This window comes from Moschus berezovskii, chromosome 13 (assembly GCF_049115385.1).
Source record: "Moschus berezovskii isolate FMDL1 chromosome 13, NW_MosBer_1.0, whole genome shotgun sequence".
Classification (NCBI taxonomy): domain Eukaryota; kingdom Metazoa; phylum Chordata; class Mammalia; order Artiodactyla; family Moschidae; genus Moschus; species Moschus berezovskii.
Genome location: NC_142472.1, coordinates 66,696,160 through 66,719,643, shown reverse-complemented (window position 1 = coordinate 66,719,643; position 23,484 = coordinate 66,696,160). Strand labels below are relative to the sequence as shown.

The 23,484-nt window shown below is 42.9% G+C and overlaps 1 protein-coding gene across 1 annotated transcript; it reads right to left on the bottom strand.

Moving 5' to 3' along the window:
* Positions 1-1,743: 1,743 nt before the first annotated feature.
* Positions 1,744-19,487, bottom strand: DLEU7 (deleted in lymphocytic leukemia 7). Its single transcript, XM_055426781.2, is given in 6 exon segments — positions 1,744-1,950; positions 18,592-18,648; positions 18,650-18,790; positions 18,792-18,925; positions 18,928-19,146; positions 19,400-19,487. Coding segments are annotated over 6 exon segments (846 nt in total).
* Between the last annotated feature and the right edge of the window lie 3,997 nt (positions 19,488-23,484).

The window sequence follows — 23,484 nt, the reverse complement described above, 5'->3', positions numbered from 1 at the left end:
TTCTGGGGATGAGGAGTCCAAAATCCAGATGTCAACAGGCAGCTCACCCTGTGAAGGCTCTGATTATTATTATCACTAATTTTTTAAACGGGGCTTCCCTAGTGGCTCAGATAGTAAAGAATCTGCCAGCAATGCAGGAGACCCAGGTTTGATCCCTGGGTTGGGAAGATCCCCTGGAAAAGGAAATGACAACCCACTCCAGTATTCTTGCCTGAGAAATACCATGGGCAGAGGAGCTAGATATAGTCTTACCATACAAACCCAGTTTACAGTTCCTTCAGAAAATATGTTACATGTATACATTATACTCTTTTTTTTTTTTTTAATCTAAAACTGTTTCTGCTAAAACTTGAAGAGAAAAGCAGCGTTTCAATTTACTTTTGTTCTCAACACAGTCATCATTAAACAACAGGAAACTTAGTTTTCCTTAAGTACATGCAGGGGGCTTCCCAGGTGACTCAATGGTAAAGAATCAGCCTGCCAAGCAGGAAATGCTGGTTCGAACCCTGGGTTGGGAAGATCCCTGGAGAAGGAAATGGCAACCCACTCCAGTATTCTTGCCTGGGGAATCCCATGGACAGAGGATCCTGGCAGGCTATAGTCCATGGGGTCACAAAGAGTTGGACAGCACTTATCGACTAAACAGCAACAACAAAGCATGTACAGATCATTGTTGTTGCAAAAAAAGTCACTCTCTTTTCCTAGGTCTAAATGTTTAGGGAGATTTGCTAGTATATCCACCCCCTCCTTTTTTTCATGAGAATTTCCTACTTCAATGGGAATGTTTAGAATGAGCACGAGGAGCTAGATGTTTTCACATGAGACTTTAATAATACTGCACTTTGTATTTACATATTATATAGTCTTGGTACTTCATAGCTCATTATCATTTCAAATTGAGAAACCAGTATATGAAAGCACAAGGTTTAGAAGCAGCTCTCCCCTGCCCGACAGCAAGTTATTAATGCCAGGATCGGAACTCAATTACTGACACATGTGTTTGTAGTCCTACAACATTCAAATATCATTTTCATAATATAAAATGAAGTGTTCAGTAAGTAGAACATATCAGCTATCAAACATTCCGTTTATTCAAAATAATGTTAAGAACCATGGAGCTTTAATCATACAAATAACTATATTAAACCCCATGTGTGTTCAGTCACTTCAGTCATGTCCAAATCTTTGGAACCCCATGGACTATAGCCTGCCAGGCTCCTCTGTCCTTGGGATTCTTCAGGCAAGAATACTGGAGTGGGTTGCCATTTCCTTCTCCAGGGATCTTCCTGACGCAGGGATCGAACTTGTGTCTCCTGCGTCTCCTGCATTGCAGGCGGATTCTTTACTACTGAGCCATCAGGGAAGCCCCATTAAACCTAACAGGCCTACATTAATATGAATATAGCTTAAAGGTATCATTCAATTAAAATTAATATTTAATATAGATTCATAAATGTATATACATATATAATCTAACTAGTTCCACAAAGTAGAATGTATTTCAATCAAAAAGTCAGCAAACGTGTTAGCACACTTAAAAATGTGAACTACTGCTTTAAAATTTTTTCACCAACATGCTGTAATTCCAAAGGGTACAAATGCCACTGATCAGAATGCTATGTATGCCATCAAGTGTCTCCTCACTGGAATAAAAGCATCCACTGTCTGCTGATTTACTCAGGAACTAAGGTCCAGTTCTCTAAGCAGTGCTCACTGTTGTTTTAATTCCAGTATCTTGAACACTCATATGTTGGGGAGATTCTGTAAGATCTGTTTCCAGGAAGCACAGGCTACCATGTGGGCATCAGAAGGAAGATTAGCAAGTGACTGAATCAGCTTCTTGACTATCGTTCTCAAACACTGGTGGGCAGCATTCAAACCTCTGTCAAACTGCTGTCCGTCAGTCTGTAGAGCCAAATGACTGCAGATGTTTCTAAACTCAACACAGTCCTAAAGTGAAGAGCAAAAACAAACAAGCAATTAGGTTATGGAGGACAGTTTTCACTCCCATCTTTTCTGATGACAGAATCTCAATTTTACTCTCAGAGCATCACTCTCAGCCCACATAGTTTGACCAAAGCTAACCCTACTCCACAACTCCAGGGGCAAGGTCAAACAGAGCACATCATCCCTCAGCTACTTCGATTGACCAGGGATGGGCAGATGACCTCAGATGGGTCAATAAGCCACAGTTCCAGGAGATTGCTCAACTGGGAAAGAGAAGTTCTATTTAACTGGAGCTGTTGGAAAACATCTTGCCACCATAAGGAGAGAATTCAAATGAAAGTAAAGCCAACGCATTAAAAAAAAAAAAAAGTAGAAACAAGAGATTAAAAGAGACTGACTTCAATTACATTTTCTGAGCATGTCAATCTAGCTGTGCTTGGACAATAAATCCCAGGAATTTTTAGCTATCTGAATCAATAAATATTTCTTTCTGCTTAAGTCATTTGGAGTTGGATTTCTCATGCATGCTAAGTTGCTTCAGTCACGTCCAACTCTTTGCAACTCTCTGGACTGTAGCCTGCCAGGCTCCTCTGTCCATGGGATTCTCCAGGCAAGAATACTGGAGTGAATTTCTCTTTTTTGTTCTTAAAAGAACTTTGATGAATACACAGATAGACTCTGTTCCTTTTATTCCACAATTACTATCTTCAAGATTCCAAAACAGGATTTGGTATTTAATGAACATGGTCCCAAGAAATATTTGATGCAAATCTAGAAAGAGTTCACAAGTAGTTTTAAAGAATGAACTAATTAAATAGATCTTTAATTTTCAAATATTTCACATTCTAAAATCCATTGCATGTAAATGGTACACTGAAATTATTCCACATCAGAGATAATGTTGACTATATGTTTTATTTTAAATGCAGTTGACTCAAACAGCACAAGATTGAACTGCACAGGTACATTTATATGCAGATTTTTCCCAATAAATATGAACTACAGTACTAGAGGCACAGATGGTAAAAGTCTGCCTGCAGGAGAAGGGAATGGCTACCCACTCTAGTATTCTTGCCTGGAGAATTCCACGGACAGAGAAGCCTGGCAGGCCATAGTCCAGGGGGTTGCAAAGAGTTGGACATGGCTGAGCGACTAACACTTTTACACTATCCATAATTAGTTGAATCCATGGATTTGGAACCCTGGAGCTAGAGGGCCAGCTATAAAATCATACACAGATTTCTGACTTCTTGGAGGGCCAGCACCTCTAACCCTATCCTTCAAGATTCAAATGTACATGAAAACGACTCCCCTCAGACTTCTGGTTCTGTCACTTGGCACATACAGTTTCCCCATAAGGTCTTGCTACTAAATTCTAAACGGTAGAAAAAACATCCCTTCTGAGCTTGCAAGGGAGTAATGGAAATTTCCAAGGGCCAAGAATAAAAGAAAGGTGAATTACTTTAGCTGCATGCCAATACCTATCAAGAAGAGAAAGGTGGTCTCTCTTGAGCTGGGTTTGGGGTAGAAGGTAAAGCTGTCCTTGGGAATGTGCAACAGCAGACCTGTACTATACAGTAGTTCCAGTTTATAGTTGCCCTCTATACCATATACATGTTCTTAGAGCACTCATGCCAAGAAGTTAATTTAAAAATTGCAACTGGTCTGAAATATCCATGGACACATGGTAAAAGCAAACAAAAGCCTATTCCATAGAAACCTGTTCACAATCCATGCCCCTCAATAGTACTGCCAGAAAGTCTGTTGAAGACAAACTTAGGATATGAAATTTAAAGTATAGTCCACCCTGATATAGTATATATAATGCAGAGCAGAATTAGACTCCAAGAATTTCAGGTATAAATTATAAAAAATATGTATCATGGTTAAAGATATAAAAGAAAAAAGTCAGAAAAAAACTCCCAAGAAAAAACAAGCTTGAAAAAGAACCTAATCCCACTTCTGGCAATGACAACTATCATGACAAATTAAAAAACTCAATGGGAAACACATTAATAAACACAGCTGAGGAGAAGATTAGTAAAATGGATGATAAGTTTGAAAAAAGTATCCAGAATGCAAAATAAAGACTTGGGAAATATGAAAAGTTAACTGACATGGACGACAGAATGACAAAGTATAACAAATACATTTTCAGGAGAGATAAGAAAGAATGAGAGAAAAGCAGTGGTCAAAGAGAATAATGGATAAAAATTATCCCAAATTGATTCAAAATGTGAATCCTAAGATTCAGGAAACAAAACAAGCTTTGAACAGAAAAAGTTAAATGAGATCCAAATCTAAACTCATTAAGGTAAAACTGCTCTTAAAAGCAACCATATAGGAAAAAGATGGCACTCAGTATGGATTAACCAAACAGCTAAGTTCCAGCCAACTTCTAAGCCACAACAATTGAAGATAACAGAATAGAATAATATCCTCAAATAACTGTCGACCAAGATTTTTTTTTAATTCCACTGAACTACCATTTAAATATCAAGGCAAAATAAACATGCATTCATTTCAGAGCACAAAAGGAATTATCACAGTAGACATTCACTGTCAGATCTTCTTAAATATATAATTTAGAAAGAGGAAATTCAAAGAAAGAGATGTAAGACGCATCAGTGAACAAAGAAACTTAAAAACACAGAATAAATCTAAAGATTTGGTTAATCAAAACAAACATTTTAACAACTAACTTGGGGTTCACAAAAGCAGGATGGTTGTGGAACACTGAGGTGCAGTAATGTGTAGGATGCATGGCGTTCTAAGGCATTGTATCATTGAAGACAAAAGTGGCAAAGGTGATCAATTTTAGGCTTGTTAAGTATGCCTGTGAGAAATGTAAGGATCATTGTTAAAAGGAGAGAAATACGAGGCCAGAAAAGTGGTGCCACATAGGACAGAGCAGAAGTGTTCAGCTGCCCCTTCCCAGACCAGGTAAAGCACTGCAGGCTTTGAGGCCCGTTTTCTGCGGCTGCAGCAGACTTCGACCATGTCTGGAAGATAACAGTGCTGGAGTTTCTGTCCATGGGAAACGTTCTGTGGTATACAGATTTTTTCAAGTATAGAAATAGTACATAATATTTCAGAATCAGCAGAGGAAAAAGATATATCAAAACTTTATTGGTCCTACTGATAGAAGGTAAAAATGGAGAAACAAAGGATTCAAACATAAAGCAAGATGAATAAAAATCTAAAATGTGGCACAAATAACCTACCTACAAAACAGAAACAGACTCAGACATAGGGAAGAGGCTTGTGGTTACCAGGGTTGTGGACGGCAGGGTAGAATGATGATCTGGGAGTTTGGGGTTGGTAGATGCAAACCATTATATATAGGATGGATAAACAACAAGGTCCTACTCCACAGCACAGGGAACTGTATTCAATATCCTGTGACAAACCATAATGGAAAAGAATATAGAAAAGAGTGGATATATGTGTATAACTGAGTCATTTTGCTGTACAGCAGAGACTGGCACAACACTGCAAATCAGCTATACTCCAAATGAAAAAGCACCAAATAAGTCACTTTTTGAAATACAGTGGTTCCCAGGTTGACTATTCAAATTTTATCCAAATTCTAAAAGCAAAAAAACATTTAAAACTAAAAACATACAAGATTGAAAGTTCAGTTCAGTTCAGTTCAGTCGCTCAGTCGTATCCGACTCTTTGCGATCCCATGAGTCACAGCACCCCAGGCCTCCCTGTCCATCACCAACTCCCAGAGTTCACTCAAACTCACCTCCATCAAGTCGGTGATGCCATCCAGCCATCTCATGCTCTGCCGTCCCCTTCTCCCCCTGTCCCCAATCCCTCCCAGCATCAGAGTCTTTTCCAGTGAGTCAACTCGTCGCATGAGGTGGCCAAAGTATTGGAGCTTCAGCTTTAGCATCAGTCCTTCCAATGAACACCCAGGACTGATCTCCTTTAGGATGGACTGGTTGGATCTCCATGCAGTCCAAGGGACTCTCAAGAGTCTTCTCCAGCACCACAGTTCAAAAGCATCAATTCTTTGGCGCTCAGTTTTCTTCACAGTCCTACTCTCACATCCATACATGACCACTGGAAAAACCATGGCTTGACTAGACAGACCTTGGTTGGCAAACTAATGTCTCTGCTTTTGAATTTGCTATCTAGGTTGGTCATAACTTTCCTTCCAAGGAGTGAGCGTCTTTTAATTTCATGGCTGCAATCAGCATCCACAGTGATTTTTATGATACTAAATATATATCAAGCAAAGTAAAAATAAATCTGGAAAAATCATTTTTAGGGATAAAATAAACTGCAACATGGACTACTGCCCAAGAAGACAGTTTTGTACTTGTGTGTGTCTAATATGATAACCTCAATTTACACTCAATCCACAGACATAAAGACTAATTTTAACTCATCTTTCTCAGAAACTGATCAGACAACAGGACAAGGAGCCTAGAGAGAAAAGATTGAAAATCTTTTCTAATCATAAGCTTGGTCTAATGGAGACAAGCAAATATATGTTATTCTCAAACATCATGGATTACTTATGAAAGATGAAAGTGAAAGTCGCTCAGTCATGTTCGACTCTTTGCAACCCCATGGACTATACAGTCCATGGAATTCTCCAGGCCAGAATACTGGAGTGGGTAGCCTTTCCCTTCTCCAAGGGATCCTCCCAATCCAGGAATTGAACCAGGGTCTCCTGCATTGAAGGCAGATTCTTTACCAACTGAGGTATGAGGGAAGCCCTATGACTTTATGGTAACGCCACAAAACAAATCTCAATTAATATCAAAGTTTATATCATTCAAATCAGAAAGGAAACAAATGAGAAACCAATAATATAGATAACCTTCCCCAAACAAGTATGACTTTAAAACCCACTTCTAAATAATTCATGGGTCAGTGAAAAAAAGAATTGAAACTTTAAAATGCTCTATTTGTTGTTCTTCTTCAGTTACTAAGTCCTGTCCAACTCTTTGCAATCCCATGAAGTTCAGCACGCCAGGCTTCCCTGTCCTTCACTATCTCCCAGAGTCTTGCACAAACTCACGTTCATTGCATCGGTGATGCCATCCAACCATCTCATCCTCTGTTGTCCACTTTTCCTCTTGCCCTCAATCTTTCCCAGCATCAGGGTTTTTTCCATTGAATTGGCTCTTCACATTGGTGGCCAAAATATTGAAGCTTCAGCATCAGTCTTTCCAATGAATATTCAAGGTTGATTTCCTTTAAGATTGACTGGTTTGATCTCCTTGCTGTCCAAGAGACTCTCAAGAGTCTTCTCCGGCACCCACAGTTTGAAACATCAATTCTTTGGTGCTCAGCCTCCTTTATATAGTTCAGCTCTCACATCTGTACATGATTACTGGAAAAACCATAGTTTTGACTAGATGGACCTTTGTAGGCAAAGTGATATCTCTGTTTCTTAGTATGCTGTCTAGGTTGGTCATAGCTTTTCTTCCAAGGAGCAAGTGTCTTCTAATTTCATGGCTGCAGTCACCATCCACAGTGATTTTGCAGCCAAAGAAAATAGTCTGTCACTGTTTCCATTGTTTCCCCATCTATTTGTCATGAAGTGATGATGGGACTGGATGCCATGATCTTAGTTTCTTGAATGTTGAGTTTTAAGCCAGGTTTTTCACTCTGCTCTTTCACCTTCATCAAGAGGCAGTTTAGTTCCCCATCGCTTTCTGCCATTATAGTGTATCATCTGCATATCTGAGGTTGTTGATATTTCTTCTGGCAATCTTGATTCCAGCCTGTGAGTCACCTAGCCCAGCAATTAGCGTGATGTACTCTGCATAAAAGTTAAATAAGCAGGGTGATAATATGTGGCCTTGATTTACTCCTTTCCGTACTGAACAATTATGGAAATACCATATTACAATTTGTGGGATGCAGCTCTGATGATAAAAGCATAGACTTAAATGCTCATAGAAGTAAAGAATAACCACTTAACCAATGAAAATCGATGAGCTAAGGATTCAAGGCAATAACTTAAGAGAAACAGATAATAAAAAAAAAAAAACTAAAAGTTGAACAAAGTTTGACGAGGAGCTAGTTTTTTTTTTAATAATTCTGTGTAAAAAGGGAAGCTATTCTTCTCCCTAATAAAAACTCTCTCAGTTGGGTGAGAAGAACCTGGGTTTCTGGCAAAGTGTTTACTAGAAAACATTCTCCAAGAAACAAAACCAACGTCCATTCATTCAATTCAGCAGACAACAGCAGCAGGACTCCGTGTGGGCTGACACACCACAGTCACCTCACGAGAGTATTCACAGGTTACCACCCTTCTAGTGTTTTTCTCCTTAAAGAATTCTTGTTTCCCTGCCTTTGTGTGTTGCTTATTTATTTCTGCTCAGAAAGTATCAAGAGGCCCTGTAGATAATCTGTCCCACAGGTTTTGGAGTAACCTATATTGCTGGAGCATGTTGCTTGGAAATGAGAAAGCAGAGGGACTGCTTTCCCAAGATCCACATCAAGGGAAATTGTCCACTTGCTTTATAGAAGTAATCCAACTCTAAGTACAAAGTGGAAGGATCAAAGACAACATGCAAAAGGAAATTTAAAATAGAAGGAACCACCAAAATGTGTGCTGACGTGTGCCTATTAGCCAGTCTGCAAAGGCATTCATCACCCAGAGAAGATTAAAATGCCTTTAAAAACATATTTGTAGACTGAAAATCTGAAGCCAATTTCACATTTACTGTAAAGAATCAAAGAAGGTATCTTTGGGGAAAATTATACATACAATAAAATTCCACTGCTGAGCTATACTGGTCCCTGAGGCCCTAGGTAAACTTCAGATCTCTGGCGAGCTTTGCAAAGTCTCTTTATTTTACTATTTTAGTACAGTATTTCCATTTAATCCTTTCTCAAATATATTAACAGTCAAAGAAAACAAATTAATAGGAATAGGCTTTCCATGGGACTCTTAAGCCAAGGAAGGGAAAAATAAAACAGGTGGTTGCTTCCCTTCCTTTCTGGAAGGTCTGAAGGCCAACTATGGATCCAACAACTGTGACCTCCAACCCAACCTCTCCTGCAGAAGGTAGGGGCTGCCAGTGACAGCCTTAAAGCAACAGCATGTTAAATAGCACATGGGTTTTCAGTAGAAGCTCACATGATCAATATTGGTGATGATTTCACTTATGATGCTTTCCACTCAATGACAGAGGGCATCCTCCCAGCAGCTTTTATTTAGCAAGTCCCAGATGCTTCCAAAAATGATGTAATATCCTACACGGTGCTTTGAGCGCTTTGCCAGAATTAGAACACGATGGTGGCTGAGCAATCGAAAAGCAGGTTTTGGAACGTCTAAAGCCTTGTGTAATCTCAGATTTTGGATATGAAATGTATTGATTGCTACAGTGGTCCAAATCGATGGCCAGCACTTACATTTTAAAATGAGTTGAGATAATCTCTCATGACTCAACTAATCTACTGGGACAATGGCCTCAGTCTGTTTGCCTGTTAATAAATCTGTTAAATTTATTTCAAATGTGTACCTAGCCTCTAATACATTTCTTATTACTACACTGGATAAAAGGCAAGAAGACATGGCACCTGACCTCTATAGAGCTTATAACTTAGTAGAAGGAATCACACACATACGGTATATCTCCCAATGTCCAGTGAAATGTGATGAGTGAGGGATATGGTAAAAAAAAAAACAAAACATAAAAACTGAGTCCTACAACAGACATTTATAAACTCATGATCTAAACATTGTACACAGTTCATTCTGTGGGGGAATGTTTTCAATAGCATACCTGATGTGTGGTTGCCCAAAATTTGCAAGGTGCGCAAGATGAAAAAGTTATGGAGATTGTCTGAACAAAAATGTGAATGTACTTAACACTACCCTTAAAACAGTAAATTTCACTTTGTTTTTTTTTTTTTTTCTACTACAATTAAAAAAAAAAATAGTGGTTGAGACTATCAGGTTACTGCCAGCCTTTGTAGAGGGAGTGGAAATTTGGACGAGGCATCAGCGAAATGGTAGGTGAGAAGGACTGTACAGTTGCTATAAGAGGGATGGCGTGGGGAAAGCAGTATTTGACTCATAGAGAGAAGAGAGGGCCCAGAACTAGAATGAATGATACTGTTACTGACAGGTGTGGTCCGGCTGCTCACTGCTCACAAGCCAATAAACAGACCAGACTGGTGGGAGGGAAAGTCTGCTTTATTTCAGATGCCGGCAACTGGGGTGGGGAGGGTGGCAGACATCTGTCCAAAGGCCGACTCCACCCACCGCTGGTCCCGCATTGGCAACCCGTGGGCAGGAGCTTTCATAGATAGAAGTAGGGAGGGGGCTACATGCAGAAACAGCACAGTCAGCTCTGACAGTCGTCTTTAAATTGGCCATCAGTGGTCTGACCAGCATTATGTTGGTTATCTAGGTACAGTTATTCTTCAGTTCCAGGGTCCACTTGTTCCCTTTTCTTTGCGGTCAGTTCTTGGAATTGCAGCAGCTCATGTCCTGAATACAGTCTGGTCATCATGTAGTTAACTTCTCCACTTCGTGTTTTAGTATTATGAGACAGCTCACAGGATATGGTTCAGAATGTTATCTATAGCCCTTGAGAAAGAACTAAAGGTCCTTGACTATTGTTAAAAACTACATTATTATTATTTAGTCTCCTTTGACTGTTTTTACTTTGTTTCCATGTTTCTCATTTCTCTGATTAAATTTATTCTTTGACTAAAATTCTCCATAGACAAAAGGCAAGCAAAAGTCGGGGGGCAGTGGGGAAAGGAGGCAAGATCCATAGGGTCCTGCTCAATTTCAATACCAGCAAAAACCTGGAGCCAAGTCGGGCCTGGGACTGGGAGGAGATCAGTCTGAAAAAACAACAGAGCATCGTGTTACCTATTCAGAATAAGCTGGTACAGAAAGCCTTGAATGCCAGTCAAGTCCCTGGAACTTCTGAGCATGGCAAACCAGCATTTGAAGAACACTGGTCAAGCCTATGAGCCTGAGCGCCTATTAGGCACCAGGCTCCAAGTGAGGCTCCTTATACACCATATTTCACTCAGCCCTCACAATCATCCAGGAATTAGAGATGAAAAGAAATGCTGCTTGGATAAATTAAATGACATCCCTAAATCGCACAGCAAGTAAGTGGCAGAGCTGAAATTAACCTCTCTCTCAAGACTCAAGTGTTCATCAAAGACTCACCCCAAATCAGAGACTGGGCCAGATGCCAGGGTGACAGAGAACAGAGCTCACCATCCAGTGCGGGAGACGGACCAGTGAACGGGAGGGACAGAGCTACGGATGCCACTGTCGGGTGAACAGGGACACCATGGAAGCCAGCTAAGAGCACCCAGCTAGCTTTAAGGGAGGAACAAAAATGTCTCCTTATGAACGGTTTCATGTTTCTTTTCTGGCTATATTCATGCTGTTTTTCTTAAGGTTAACTAAGCGTTACGAAGCTCAAATTGGCAGTGATCATATCCAAACTGAAGACGGTCCCGTTGGTCCTGCCCTCTTCTCTGCAACATATTTGAGACGGCTTGGTTATCTGGAAAGGATTCAAGGCATGGAAGCTTCCACGGCCCATGTAAAGCCAACTCCTAGCTAATCAGAGACCTCCTAGCCAGAGCTCTCCCCTCCTCTGCTCTGTTCTCTCCACCCAGTGTCAGGGAGGTCTCTTACAAAATCCACCCCACGTGTGCTTTTCTGCATCATACACTGTTTATTAGGAATGCACACGTCTGGAACCTTTGAACAACTGAAAATGCACCTGCAACGTCCAAAAAGGGAAGAAAAGCTAAGCTCCTTTTTAGCTTTTTACTGAAAATAAACACTCCCATCAAAACCAAAGGCTTGAAAGCAAAAAGAATCTGGCAACAGGAGTCAGTTTCAAAGCTTGTTTTCTGAAACCAACACCAATGGATAATAAAGTAAAAAATAAAAAATGACTTTATAGGTTCTATAATACAGGTAACTTTTAAACAATACACAAAGAAGTTTTTTTTTAGCCCCCCCCACCACATCACCTTCAAAATCATGTCTAGATCTTCATAAACTATAAATCAATTCATATTCCCTTCACCTCTGGCTTTAAGATAAGTTGGTTCTTTCCAAAACAGTCCTGTCTTGAGTTACTTGCTCTTATAATGGTCTCCACAAGCTTGTTTCTTCTCACATTTTCCCTCCCACTCTCCCCACTGCCTAGCATCCTCTGTAAAGAGTATTAATGAAAGAGCTTTTCCCCAGCTCTCTGTGATAAGGCCTGACCTTAGTGAACTTTGGCCTGGACAGCAGACCACTCTCCACTAAAGCTGCCCAGGGGCTGGCCCTACAGGGGAACACAGATCCCACCCCTGGACCCATCAGACTACTCCACACTGGATACGCACATAAAATGGGACTGTCGTTTCTCTATTTTAGAGGGATGTTATGAAAACCACACTATCAGGAATAGTATACTACAAATTGCCCCAGCTGCTCTTCGTTCATTGGTATCTGGCTTTAAACCACAAATTCACAGGGCCCAGAACAGTCACCAGTTGCCTAAACTCAAGGTCAATCTCAAATAGATACGCAACTGCGTATTAATAAAACACCCAATGAGAAACCACGGTATCTGCCAGTCACCGTAAAAAGTCTATCGTCCACAGGAAATTAAACATTTTTACTTGTGCTGTACCCAGTGTAAATGCTCACAAGTAACTATGGTTCCTTATGCATTTGCTTTGGGTATGGTACCACTTTCATTAAGAAAGTCCAGTGAAAAGCACTTTGTGATGGATACAAGCACTCAATTCAAGTGCGCTCACAAGGCAAACCCCAAAATTGTAAAATAAAGCACAGCAGCATTTCCACAAGACATTACACATTTAAGTATTAGTTTTGTTTTAGGGCCATCTTGCAATATCTTTCCTCAAATGTTGATTTCGGAAAGATTTTACATCCTGGTTTTCATATCATTCACCTTATAAGGAAAGACAAAGCCACAACGAAGCTACTTCTAGGGTTGTTACTGAGCCTTTTCCTGACATAAACATGCAATTTTGTCCCAAATAAAGAGCACTCCCCTGGCCATGGCTACAAATAATATAACCATGAGAATTTACTTATTCAATAGGAATATATTTATGGGGGAAAAGCATTCATCATCAATATCTTCCTCTGAGTAACTCAATATTCACACTTGGAATTTGCAAAGAGCCTTAGCAATGACTGTGAAGCCAAAGCCAACGGTTTTACAACCACTACTCTTGCTCTGTGGAATGAGAAAACCAGCTCAGACCACTGAACGTGACGAAATTATTGGTACCAGAATTAGTTAGTTGAATTCATAGGCAAGTTGAGCTCATAGGCAAGTGAGCAAAGGCAGGCAGGGAAGTTTTTTGCCTCCAAAAGCTGGCATCAGCCATAGTTTCCATGAAACTTGCTTCACAACAGAACTCTTGGAAACCATAAATGTCTTCAACTATCAAAGGAAGATAGACAAAACTCAATCAGAGTGATTTCATGATTGGCTGAGTTAACGGTCTCTATGGATTGGTCACTTGTAGCAGTTTTTAAAATCCTAGACTGGCTTCCTTCTGGTACTCCACACATTTCTATGCTCCCTTTGGATGGAGAGTACTAAAGCCTCTTTGCTAGTATTACTAGTTTGATAATTATTTCCCACATTTATCTGGGTTTTTTGTCACTATGTAAGGTAACCATGAGAACTTCCCTAGTGGCTCAGTGGTAAAGAATCCTCCTGCAATGCAGGAAACACAGGTTCGATCCCTAGGCTGGGAAGATGCCCTGGAGAAGGAAACGGCAGCCCACTCTAGTATTCTTGCCTGGAGAATCCTACAGACAGAGTAGCCTGGTGGGCTACAGTCCATGGGGTTGCAAAGAGTCAGACACGACTTAGTGACTAAACAACAGCAACAAAGGTGACCGTGATTTAAGGAGACACAAGACATTCAGTGTTAAGGGCCGAATTGTATTTCACCAAAATTCATATATTGAAAAACTAACTTGCAATTTGACTCTATTCAGAGACAGGATCTTTAGGAAGATAATTAAAGGTAAACTAGGCCATACCCCTAATCCAGTAGGATTAGTGTCCTTACGAGAATAGGAAGAGACATAGGAGATATCTTGCTCTGTGCACAGAGGAAAGACCACATGCGGACACAGTGAGAAGGAGGCCATCTCCAAGCCAGGAAGAGAAACGTCCCAGAAACCAACCTTGCTCTTAGACTTCCCAACCTCCAGAACAGTGAGAAAATAAATGGCTATAGTTTAAGCCACCCAGCGTGTGGCATTTTGTTATGGCAACCCAAGCTAGGATACTCGGGTGACAGCTTGACTGTTGTGACATGAGCAGTGTGCAGACACACGGCAGGTACGACCATGCCCTCTCAACTGTGCACGCTCATGTGCTTGACTTCAGTGTGATGTTCACCACACCCCATGAGCTAGCACTGTGAAAAGAAAGTGAAAGTGAAGTTGCTCAGTCGTGTCCAACTCTCTGCAACCCCATGGACTGCCTACCAGGCTCCTCCATCCGTGGGATTTTCCAGGCAAGAATACTGGAATGGATTGCCATTTCCTTCTTCAGGACGTCTTCCTGACCCAGGAATTGAACCCGGGTCCCTCGAATTGTAGTCACACACTTTATCATCTGAGCCACCAGGGAAGTCCAGCACTGTGACTGGTATCAGTGGAAAGAGTCAGACAAAGCCACGTTTGAATCATGGACTACTACTTCTCGAGCAAAGCTCTAGATTCCTCTGAGCCTCAGTTTCCTCCCATAGTAAATTTTTATCAAACTGGTTAACTCCATCTTCTCCACCAAATTTAACAAGACTTAGTTTTGTTAAGCATTTTTTCATCCACCATGAAAAGACTCATTTCATGTTTTGTTTTGTTTTTCTCATGAGTTTGATGATTTCTTCCCTGGTGGCTCAGCAGTAAAGAATCCACCTGCCAATGCAGGAGATGCAGGTTCACTCCCTGGATCGGGAAAATCCCCCCAGAGGAGGAAATGGCAACCCACTTCAGTATTCTTGCCTGGAGAATCCCATGGACAGAGCAGCCTGTTGGACTATACAGTCCATTGGGTTGCAAAGAGTTGGACATGACTTAGTGACTAAACAACAACAACAAAATACTCAAAAGGAATATGAAGTGTTGGCTTCTTTAAGAAAAGAGTAAACTACTATTATTATTGTGGTAAGGGTTTCTCTCCTTTCATGCCCGGAAATTTCAGTCCCTTAATTCTGGTGGTTTGATAGGCGAGTTACCCGGTGGTCACATCTCTAAGTCAGTCATTGGCCATGGGCTAATCTGACCTCTGGAAAGTCACTTCCTGGAAATGTCTTTGGGTCATTCTAACTGTTTTTGTCAACAACCTCAGAAAAGTAAATACAGAGTTTATGAGTCAGATTCATCAACATCAAGAATGGAATACAATAATAAATAGTCAATAGAGACTACTGAAGAAGATCGAGGCATCAGTCTCTTAATACTAATAAAAGTTCAAAGGTATCGCGGTTTACCATGAGCAGCCAGTAGCTAAGACTTTATATGCATGCTCTCAATAACCTTTATAGGTCAAATACCACTGTTCCCACTTTACAGGTGAGGAGACTGAAGCACAAGAAGGCTAAATGACTTGGCCAAGAGTCTGCAGCAGGAAGCAGCAGAGCAGGTGTGAAATGCTCCATGGGACCAGATCGCTGTGCTCTTCATCTTCCTCCTCTCTGTGGCAAGTAACACTGTGGGAGGCATCTGATGTTGGGGAAATTTCCACACACTTTTAAGTGACACACAAGTGTTGTTTCCTTTAGCACAAATCCTCCTGAAGCCATTCTGGTGTATAAAATCAACCTGCATGGTCTTAATTTAAAAATATAGAAGACACGCATCCAAATCACTTGAGTCAACACTAGTAATGATGATGCCAAGTCTATATAACCAGCCCCCCCCCAGAAAAACAGACTGCTATGTCCTTGAATCTAAGTGCTTTGTAATCATTACCCTATAATCCAAACTGAGATACCGCCTTCTCTCCTAACAATAAACTGAGCAAAATTTCAAGATGCTAGCCAGGAGACAAATCATCCAGAGAAACTACTTCTCTCTCTTCTGAAAGCACTGGCTGTTCTCAGGAGCCCTGAAACTCATTATTCCCCTGAAGGTGAACAGCAGAGTTCAGTTTGCAAGCAAGTTGAGATCCCTTGTTCCTAATGAGGACTCTGGATGCCTCTAAAAACACTGGCAGCCATGCACCCAGAAGTCTGCATGTTTGCTTGCAATGGAGAAGAAAGGGACCAGGACTCCAGGGGTTGGGTGAGTGAGGGAAGATTTGAGCATATTTATGGATTAAGGGAACTGGCAGAGGGAACACACTGGAAAATACAAGGTGAGAGGAGAGGATTGAAAGAAAAAAGTCCAGGGGTAGAGGAAAGATTTGCTCCAGCACTTAAGAGAAAGAATTTATTTGGGGGGGGTGCGCTAGGGTGGGAACCACCCAGTATTTCTTTATTAGAGGCAAGAAAGAAGATAATTGGAAATGAAATCTTTTAGGTAAAATGAAAGATATTTGTGTCAGATGGCCTCAATTTTCTCAGAAAAGGAGTGAGAGGGCTGGGGTTTGGATAAAGAAAGTTTGCAGAGAGTAGAAAATGTTTAGGACAAAAAGTCAAGTAGAGAGGGTTAAAAGGATTACCAAGTAGAAGTGGCAGCTGTGTTAACCTCAAGTGGCATGAGCTATAGTCCAGAGCAGAGGGCGGCCTTGCTATTAAGCTGGGTCAGGTCCTCTGACAATGGTTTTCTGGCCTGACCTTGCCTCTGTGATTTATCAGGGTCCTCACTTCAGTCATTTCAACAGCTGCCTTTTTGCCTGCAAGATAATCCAAGGTCCTCAGCATGACCCAGAGGCCTTTTGCATCTGACCCCACCTAACTCTCCAGCATCCTTTTTTTTTTTTTTTTTGCCTTCTGCCATACTGAACTAATTTTAGTTCCCCCAAAGCCCTAGGTCCTTTCATTGCTTCTGGGCCTGAAATCCCACAGCTCCTCAGAAATGTTTTTTCCCTTTAATGCTTGGAGAGTAAACATTTTTTTAAAAAAAAGGTTACCTCCTCCAAGAAGCCTTCCTGGATCACCTAATGTAAAACTGATCACTCAGCTTTTCCTTTTGTCAACCCACCTGTGCCCTGTATAGGTTCCTGGCATGACAGAGTACTTCATGTTTCATTAATTCTAAGATGCATGTTTTTTCACATTTCAAAAAGCTCTGAAGTGAGGATATGTCTTATATTTGATAGTGTGTCACAGTTTAATTGGTAGGATTTTTATTATTATTATTATTTCTCAGTGGTACCAAAAAAGGTGCATCCTACCTCAAGAGCATTAGTGAAATACAGCTTTGTTTTAAAAAAAACTTTTTAGAATGAAGCAGTGATTCTCATCTGGAGGTGATCTTGTTTTCCCTCCCAGCACACACACTTTAGCAATATTTGGTTCTGTCCACTGGTGGGGAGGGTATGCTGCTGGCATCTACTGGGTAGAGGCAGAGGATGCACAGGAACACCAACCCCCCACCCGCCATACACACACACACAAAGAATCATCCTGCCCAAAATGTCAGCAGTGTGAAAGTTGAGAAACCCTAGTTTAGGGTGACAATATTTATTCGGGTATATGCTATGCTCTATTATATTTGATTTTACATCAATCTTCTCAGAGTATAAAGTTCAACCTAATATATATCAATGTTTTCCAAACGTTGGCTTGTAGAGCAAGAACAGCAGCTCTTGAAAAATGCCCTTTCTTCATCACCCCTCCCCCATGTCCCTCCACTAGACTCCCCAGAGAATGAATGAAGCAATACTGGGGATCAAAATTGGAAGGCCAGAGGGTCTAAAAGAGATCTGTGACCTTAAACAGATTAGGAGAGTTAACAGCAAGGCCAAGACTGGATCCCAGACCCCCAGATTTCCCTGCTCCGACGCAGCCTGGGAGGCAGGCCGCTCTGCTCTCTGCCTAAATTGGCTAACACAGTTTGGTACCTTAAGAGGAAACCTGTGCCCTTCAAATATGAGCAGTGCGACTTAGCAGGAGTTTAGCCTGAGTATTCACGCTTCAACACCCAGCACCCAGGCCGCTCTGGTGCTACTTTATGAGAATTTAGATTGACTCTGCAAGGCCCCCTGAGCTCTGTAGGGAATTGGATTTATGCAAAAATAACTGCGATTCATAAGTGTGAAGAAATTTCAAATACATGTAGGTGATTTCATCATACAAACGGCAGAGGGAACGGAATACGTGTATCTGAGGCTTTAGGGGAGCGGTTATTAATTTGGAAGGAGAGCAGGCGGAGCCATCCTCCACGACCAGAAGCTGCACGTGTGAAAAGGGCCTCGCACTGGAGCTGGAAGCTGATTAATGTGAGCGAGGGAGGGGTCCCAGAGGAAGGTTTTGGCAAAGCCTTTCCGTGTCTCCGTGCTGCAGTCAGGTGGGCTCCGATTGCCCACTCCCCTGAGCACCACCTTCCTCCTTCCCACTCCGAGGGCTGGATCACTGGGGGAGGCTCCACTCTGGATCCTGTGGCCCAGCCTCGTGTCCGCCAACCCCCCTCTCCACGCTGGGACGCCGCAGGGGGAGGGATGCCGGGATGCCGGAGGCCAGGCTCACCTTCAGGCGGATGGGGAAGGACCGCTCCTGCTGGAGGGGGCCCAGGAGCGTCTGTCTGCTCCACTCTGACCAGCTCCGAGGGCCAGCGCGCTGCGCGGGCCAGGGTGCGGGGCCCGCGGCCCCGGGGGAAGGGCAGCAGTTCCGCCCCGCCTTAGGCGCCTCGCACAGCTTCCACCTCGGGGGAGCTCGCCTGCGCCCTCGGACCCCAGATTCCTGACCCCCCGGCTCCCGCCCTCCTCTTCGCGCCCTCGCCTGGGCCCTGCGAGCCCTGGGCCTGAGCGACACGCTGGGGCGGTGGGCACGTGGTCTAGGTCATGCGGGCTCCCGGGCGCCCGGACGGTCCCCACTCCTGCTGCAGCAGCTGAAGGGAGTGCAGAGCCACCATCGGATGGCCGGTGGAGGCCTCTAAGGGCGCGGGGCTGGCCCTCGCCTCCGCCGCCGGCTCGTTGCGCTCCACCCGCGCAAGTGCAGCCGCGAGCGACCGAGGCGGGGGCGCGCGGGGGCGCTGGGGTCGTTTTCCCAGCCCGCCGCTCCTCCAACTCCCGGCCTCTCGGCCTGTGGGGCCGGCCCCGCCCCGCGCCCGCGGTCAGCGACCCGCGCTGGCCCCAGCGTTCGGTTCGAGTCCGAATGGGCTTGTTCCGACTCGAGACTGCCTGAAGTCCTGCTCCCCCCGTGCATTTGAAACCCGGCCAGATGCTGCGCGCCGGTTCCGCCTGCTCTCCAGGGCTTGGCTGGGACACCCTGCCGCTTTGTGCGGAGGCATCTGTCCAGGGATACCCCGCCCCCATCTCCTTTGAAGGGGGCCTACCTGAGACCCTTTGGGGGCTGGGATGGGGGTGCGCGAGATGAAGGCCCACCAGGAAACGAAAAGTGTGCAGGACCAGAGAAAAGCTCATGAAACCAAGACGGTGCTTGATTCCCCTCCCGCCCTTTCACAACCCTAGGGGAATTTTCAGGGACTTCGTGGAGTAGCCTTCAAGGCCCCTATCCCCCCACACAGAAGAAAGGGACTGTGTATCTTCTCAGGCCCCTTGTCCTGGGAGGGCCTGACTGCCGAGGGCAAAGTTGCGTCAGGGCGCCGCCAGGCCTGCTCGCATAGCAACTGGGGAAGCAAGGGCTTGGCACTGCCTAGATGAGGAGCCTCAGTGTTTTTTTGTGAAACTCCCGAAGGACTTAGGCAGCTGAGTTTGAAGCTAAATCCTTTTACCAGCCGTGAACCCGGGACAGCTGTACAAATAGTTGCTGGTTTTAATTAAACCTAACTTCAGCTACTTCCTTGACTTAGGAAAAAGGACTGGCAAATTTATGCTTTGATAAATTGGAAACTATTGCTGTGTGATTACACTTTAAAAAAAAAAAAGACATTTGAGGGGACTGGTAGGGAGGACTGCCTCAGAGCGGAGTGGTTTCCACTCTTTTCCTGCGTGGGAAACAGTTTAGAATCTAAATTTTAGATAACCCCACAACCAAGTAAAATGGGACAATGGTGCAGGCTCATGGCAGACAAGTAGACCCTAGCAGACCCAGAGTGGGGTTTCATTCTTCCTTTAGAAGGGAAAGTCCATCTTTGAGGCTGTTAAGTAAGATCTGGGGAGGCCTTGCATGGGAAAGTTTCTCCAGGGAGTCCATTAGTCTAGAAGTGTGGTCATCAGAGATACAGGGAGGGATTGGGGGTCCTTGAAGGTCTCTTTAACTCTGGGATAATATGACCCCATATAATCCTCCCAACTCTCCAGTGAAGGTTCCTTCTCATTCTCAGTATTTTCTTCGCCTATGAAAACAAATCTGAATGCCAAGGTAAAGAAAACCTTTCTTAAACAAAAACAAGTATGTTCACACTAATTATAACTCAGTGAAAATGCATGTCTGTGCATTGACAGAGAGGAAATTACTTTGGAGGGAAGTAAATAGTTTAAAGTTGATTAGATTCTCTTGAAGTTACTTAAGTTTATAATGAAAAAGAGAGAAACTCTTCTTTGTTTTTTTTTTTTTAAATCCTCAAACATTGAACTACATTAGTTCCCAGAGACTAACTAGGAATAGCAAAAACTAACCCCTAATTTTCACAGAGCATGTCAGGTCTCCAGGGGTGCTCCTCTTTCCAGATACGCAGGAAATCCTAGTGGCCCACTATCAAATGACTGACTGTGAAAGCTTCTTGACAGATGGAATTCCAGCCAACTGCAGAATTGAAATCACCCAATGCAGACTGACCTGAGGCCCCACTGTTCAAGATACCAGGCTGACTCTGAGAGCCATAATACCAACTGAACTGCCAGAGGTAAGAGAGATGGGACCAAAAAACCATGGGGCCTGGCATAGGATGATATATGAAGCTTCATTAGCTGCTGGTGTTTTCTGGTGTCCATTAGAGAGCACTGGATTATCTAGAAATTCAAAACTTTGTATGTCTTGGCCATGACATCTTTTCCTTTGCCATGACCTTGAAATGGCTAATGATATGAGGCCCCAACTGAGGAAAAGGATCCATAAACTACTGAGGTGAGTCCATAGTAAAGCAGATCTACCTTTGATCTAAAACACTTCCAAAGTTATATATGCTGGGCTACCAGACCAGGTAACTAATTACACAGTCCCTTCTCACTGTACGAACAATTTAAGGCCACTGGACAATAAAAGTCACATCCAAAAGGATGAAGGACTGGACACCTGGTATTTTTGCTTCACAGTATCTATTTCACTGTTTTATATAAACCATACCCTAATTTCCCAGTAGCTAGTCTTTCTCCTCTAGACTCAGTCCATGTCATTAGGTGGGATGAACCCATTCCATAGAAGTGGGCTGGAGCATCTAGGCTGAGGCCAATCACACAATCTGAGTTCCCACTGTGAATGGTCAGGAATGGGCACATGATGGAACAGGAACCAATGACATTATCATTTAGAATGCTTTCAGCTGAATGTACCATATAAGAGAGAATAATGGAACTAGAATAAAGTCCAGGCCAAAAGATGAAACAGCAAAAATGATTAATCCCCCTTTAACAACAAAGCTCCATATAAAATAGTTTAATCAATAAGTTACTGTCTCAGATCACAAATCTTAAGATAGGATGGCTCCAAGGTTGAGTAATCTTCAGGAGTGTCAGATATCCAGGGGTCCTTCTCTTTCCTGAAACACTGGAAATCCAGCTTTCTGAGGCTGGCACTCCTAATATCGAATGGCTGACTGCAGTGCCCCTTGTGAATGTGAAGCCAAAAAGATGTAATTTCTGGAGCTTCTGCAGCCATCTTGTGAGTCTGAGGAGAGAGTCTGCCTGTGAATGAGCAGCACTAAAGAGAGCAAAGCCAAGAGATCTGGAGAGAGAGACTTGTGGTCTTATAACACCATCTGAGCCCCAAATTATGCTGTATAAGAAGAGAGCCCCATCTCTGAGCTTTCAGTTATGTGTTGTGTTGCTCAGCAATGTCCAACTCTTTGCAAACCCATGGACTGCAACACACCAGACTTCCCTGTCCTTTACCATCTACTGGAAATCGCTCAGAATCTTGTCCATTGAGCCGGTGATGCCATCCAACCATTTCATCCGCTGTCATCCCCTTCTCCTTCTGCCTTCAATCATGCCCAGCATCAGGGTCTTTTTTAATGAGTTGTCTCTTCGCATCAGGTGGTCAAAGTATTGGAGCTTCAGCTTCAGCATCAGTCCTTCCAATGAATATTCAGGGTTGACTTCCTTTAGGATGGACTGGTTGGATCTCCTTGCAGTCCAAGGAACTCTCAAGAGTCTTTTCCAATGCCACAGTTTAAAAGAATTAATTCTTCGGCACTCAACCTTCTTTATGGTCCAGCTCTCACATCCATATATGATTACTGGAAAAACCTTGGCTTTGACTATAGGGACCTTTGTCGGCAAAGTAATGTCTCTGCTTTTTAATATCTGTGCTGTCTAGATTTGTCATAGCTTTTCTTCCAAGGAGCAAGTGTCTTTTAATTTCATGGGGCGCTTCCCAGGTGGCACTAGTGGTAAAAAAAAAAAAAAAAAAAAAAAAGCCTGTCTGCCAATGCAGGAGACGTAAGAGACACAGGTTCGATCCCTGGGTTGGGAAGATCTCCTGGAGAAGGGCATGGCAACCCAATCCAGTATTCTTGCCTGGAAAATCCCGTGGACAGAGGAGCCTGGCGGGCTATAGTCCATGGGGTGGCACAGAGTCTGACATGACTGAAACGACTTAGCAGTGGTGGTGCGGGTAGAGATGGGAAGAAGCAGTGTTTAATTAGATTGCAGCTGCAAGGCCCCAGCACTTTTTTTCAGTTATGCAAACCACTGAAATCTCTTATTGCTTGAATTTGCTTTAGGTTGAGTTTACTGCCTCTAGCAGCAGAAAGTCACAACAGAAGCAAACTGCTTGAACTATACTATAGGGTAGATAAGTTAATGGAGTGATTCTAGGATCCAGTGTTTCTTGGACAAAACCCTGCTAAAAGGTCCCTCCAGCCATTTCCAGCAATACTGATTCATTTACCTCATCTCTCTACTACCTCAGCAGTTGTGGGGAAAGATAATCTGAACAACTCTGGCCCTAAAGACTGACAAGAGCTTTGGAAAATGACTAGTGGAGACATTCGTGACTCATGATGATGTGGGATGGAAAAGGGAACAGAATAGAGAAACTCAGTGAAGTAATAAGCATTTTTCTACCCATTAATAGACAAAGTCGAGGGTTGTTAAGTAAATGAGTATTCTGATGCTTCTTTTATTTATAAAAGGTTCTTTTTTCTTCATGAACAACAGATATGATCCCTCATGTGGAACCATGAGGAAGCCAGGCACAGTGAGAACAGAAGGGAGCTGGAAGAAGGTGCAGCTATGTGGAGCCTTTCTCAAAGGCCTTGGCAGAGCCCAGATACATCTGAGCCCTCCTTATATACTT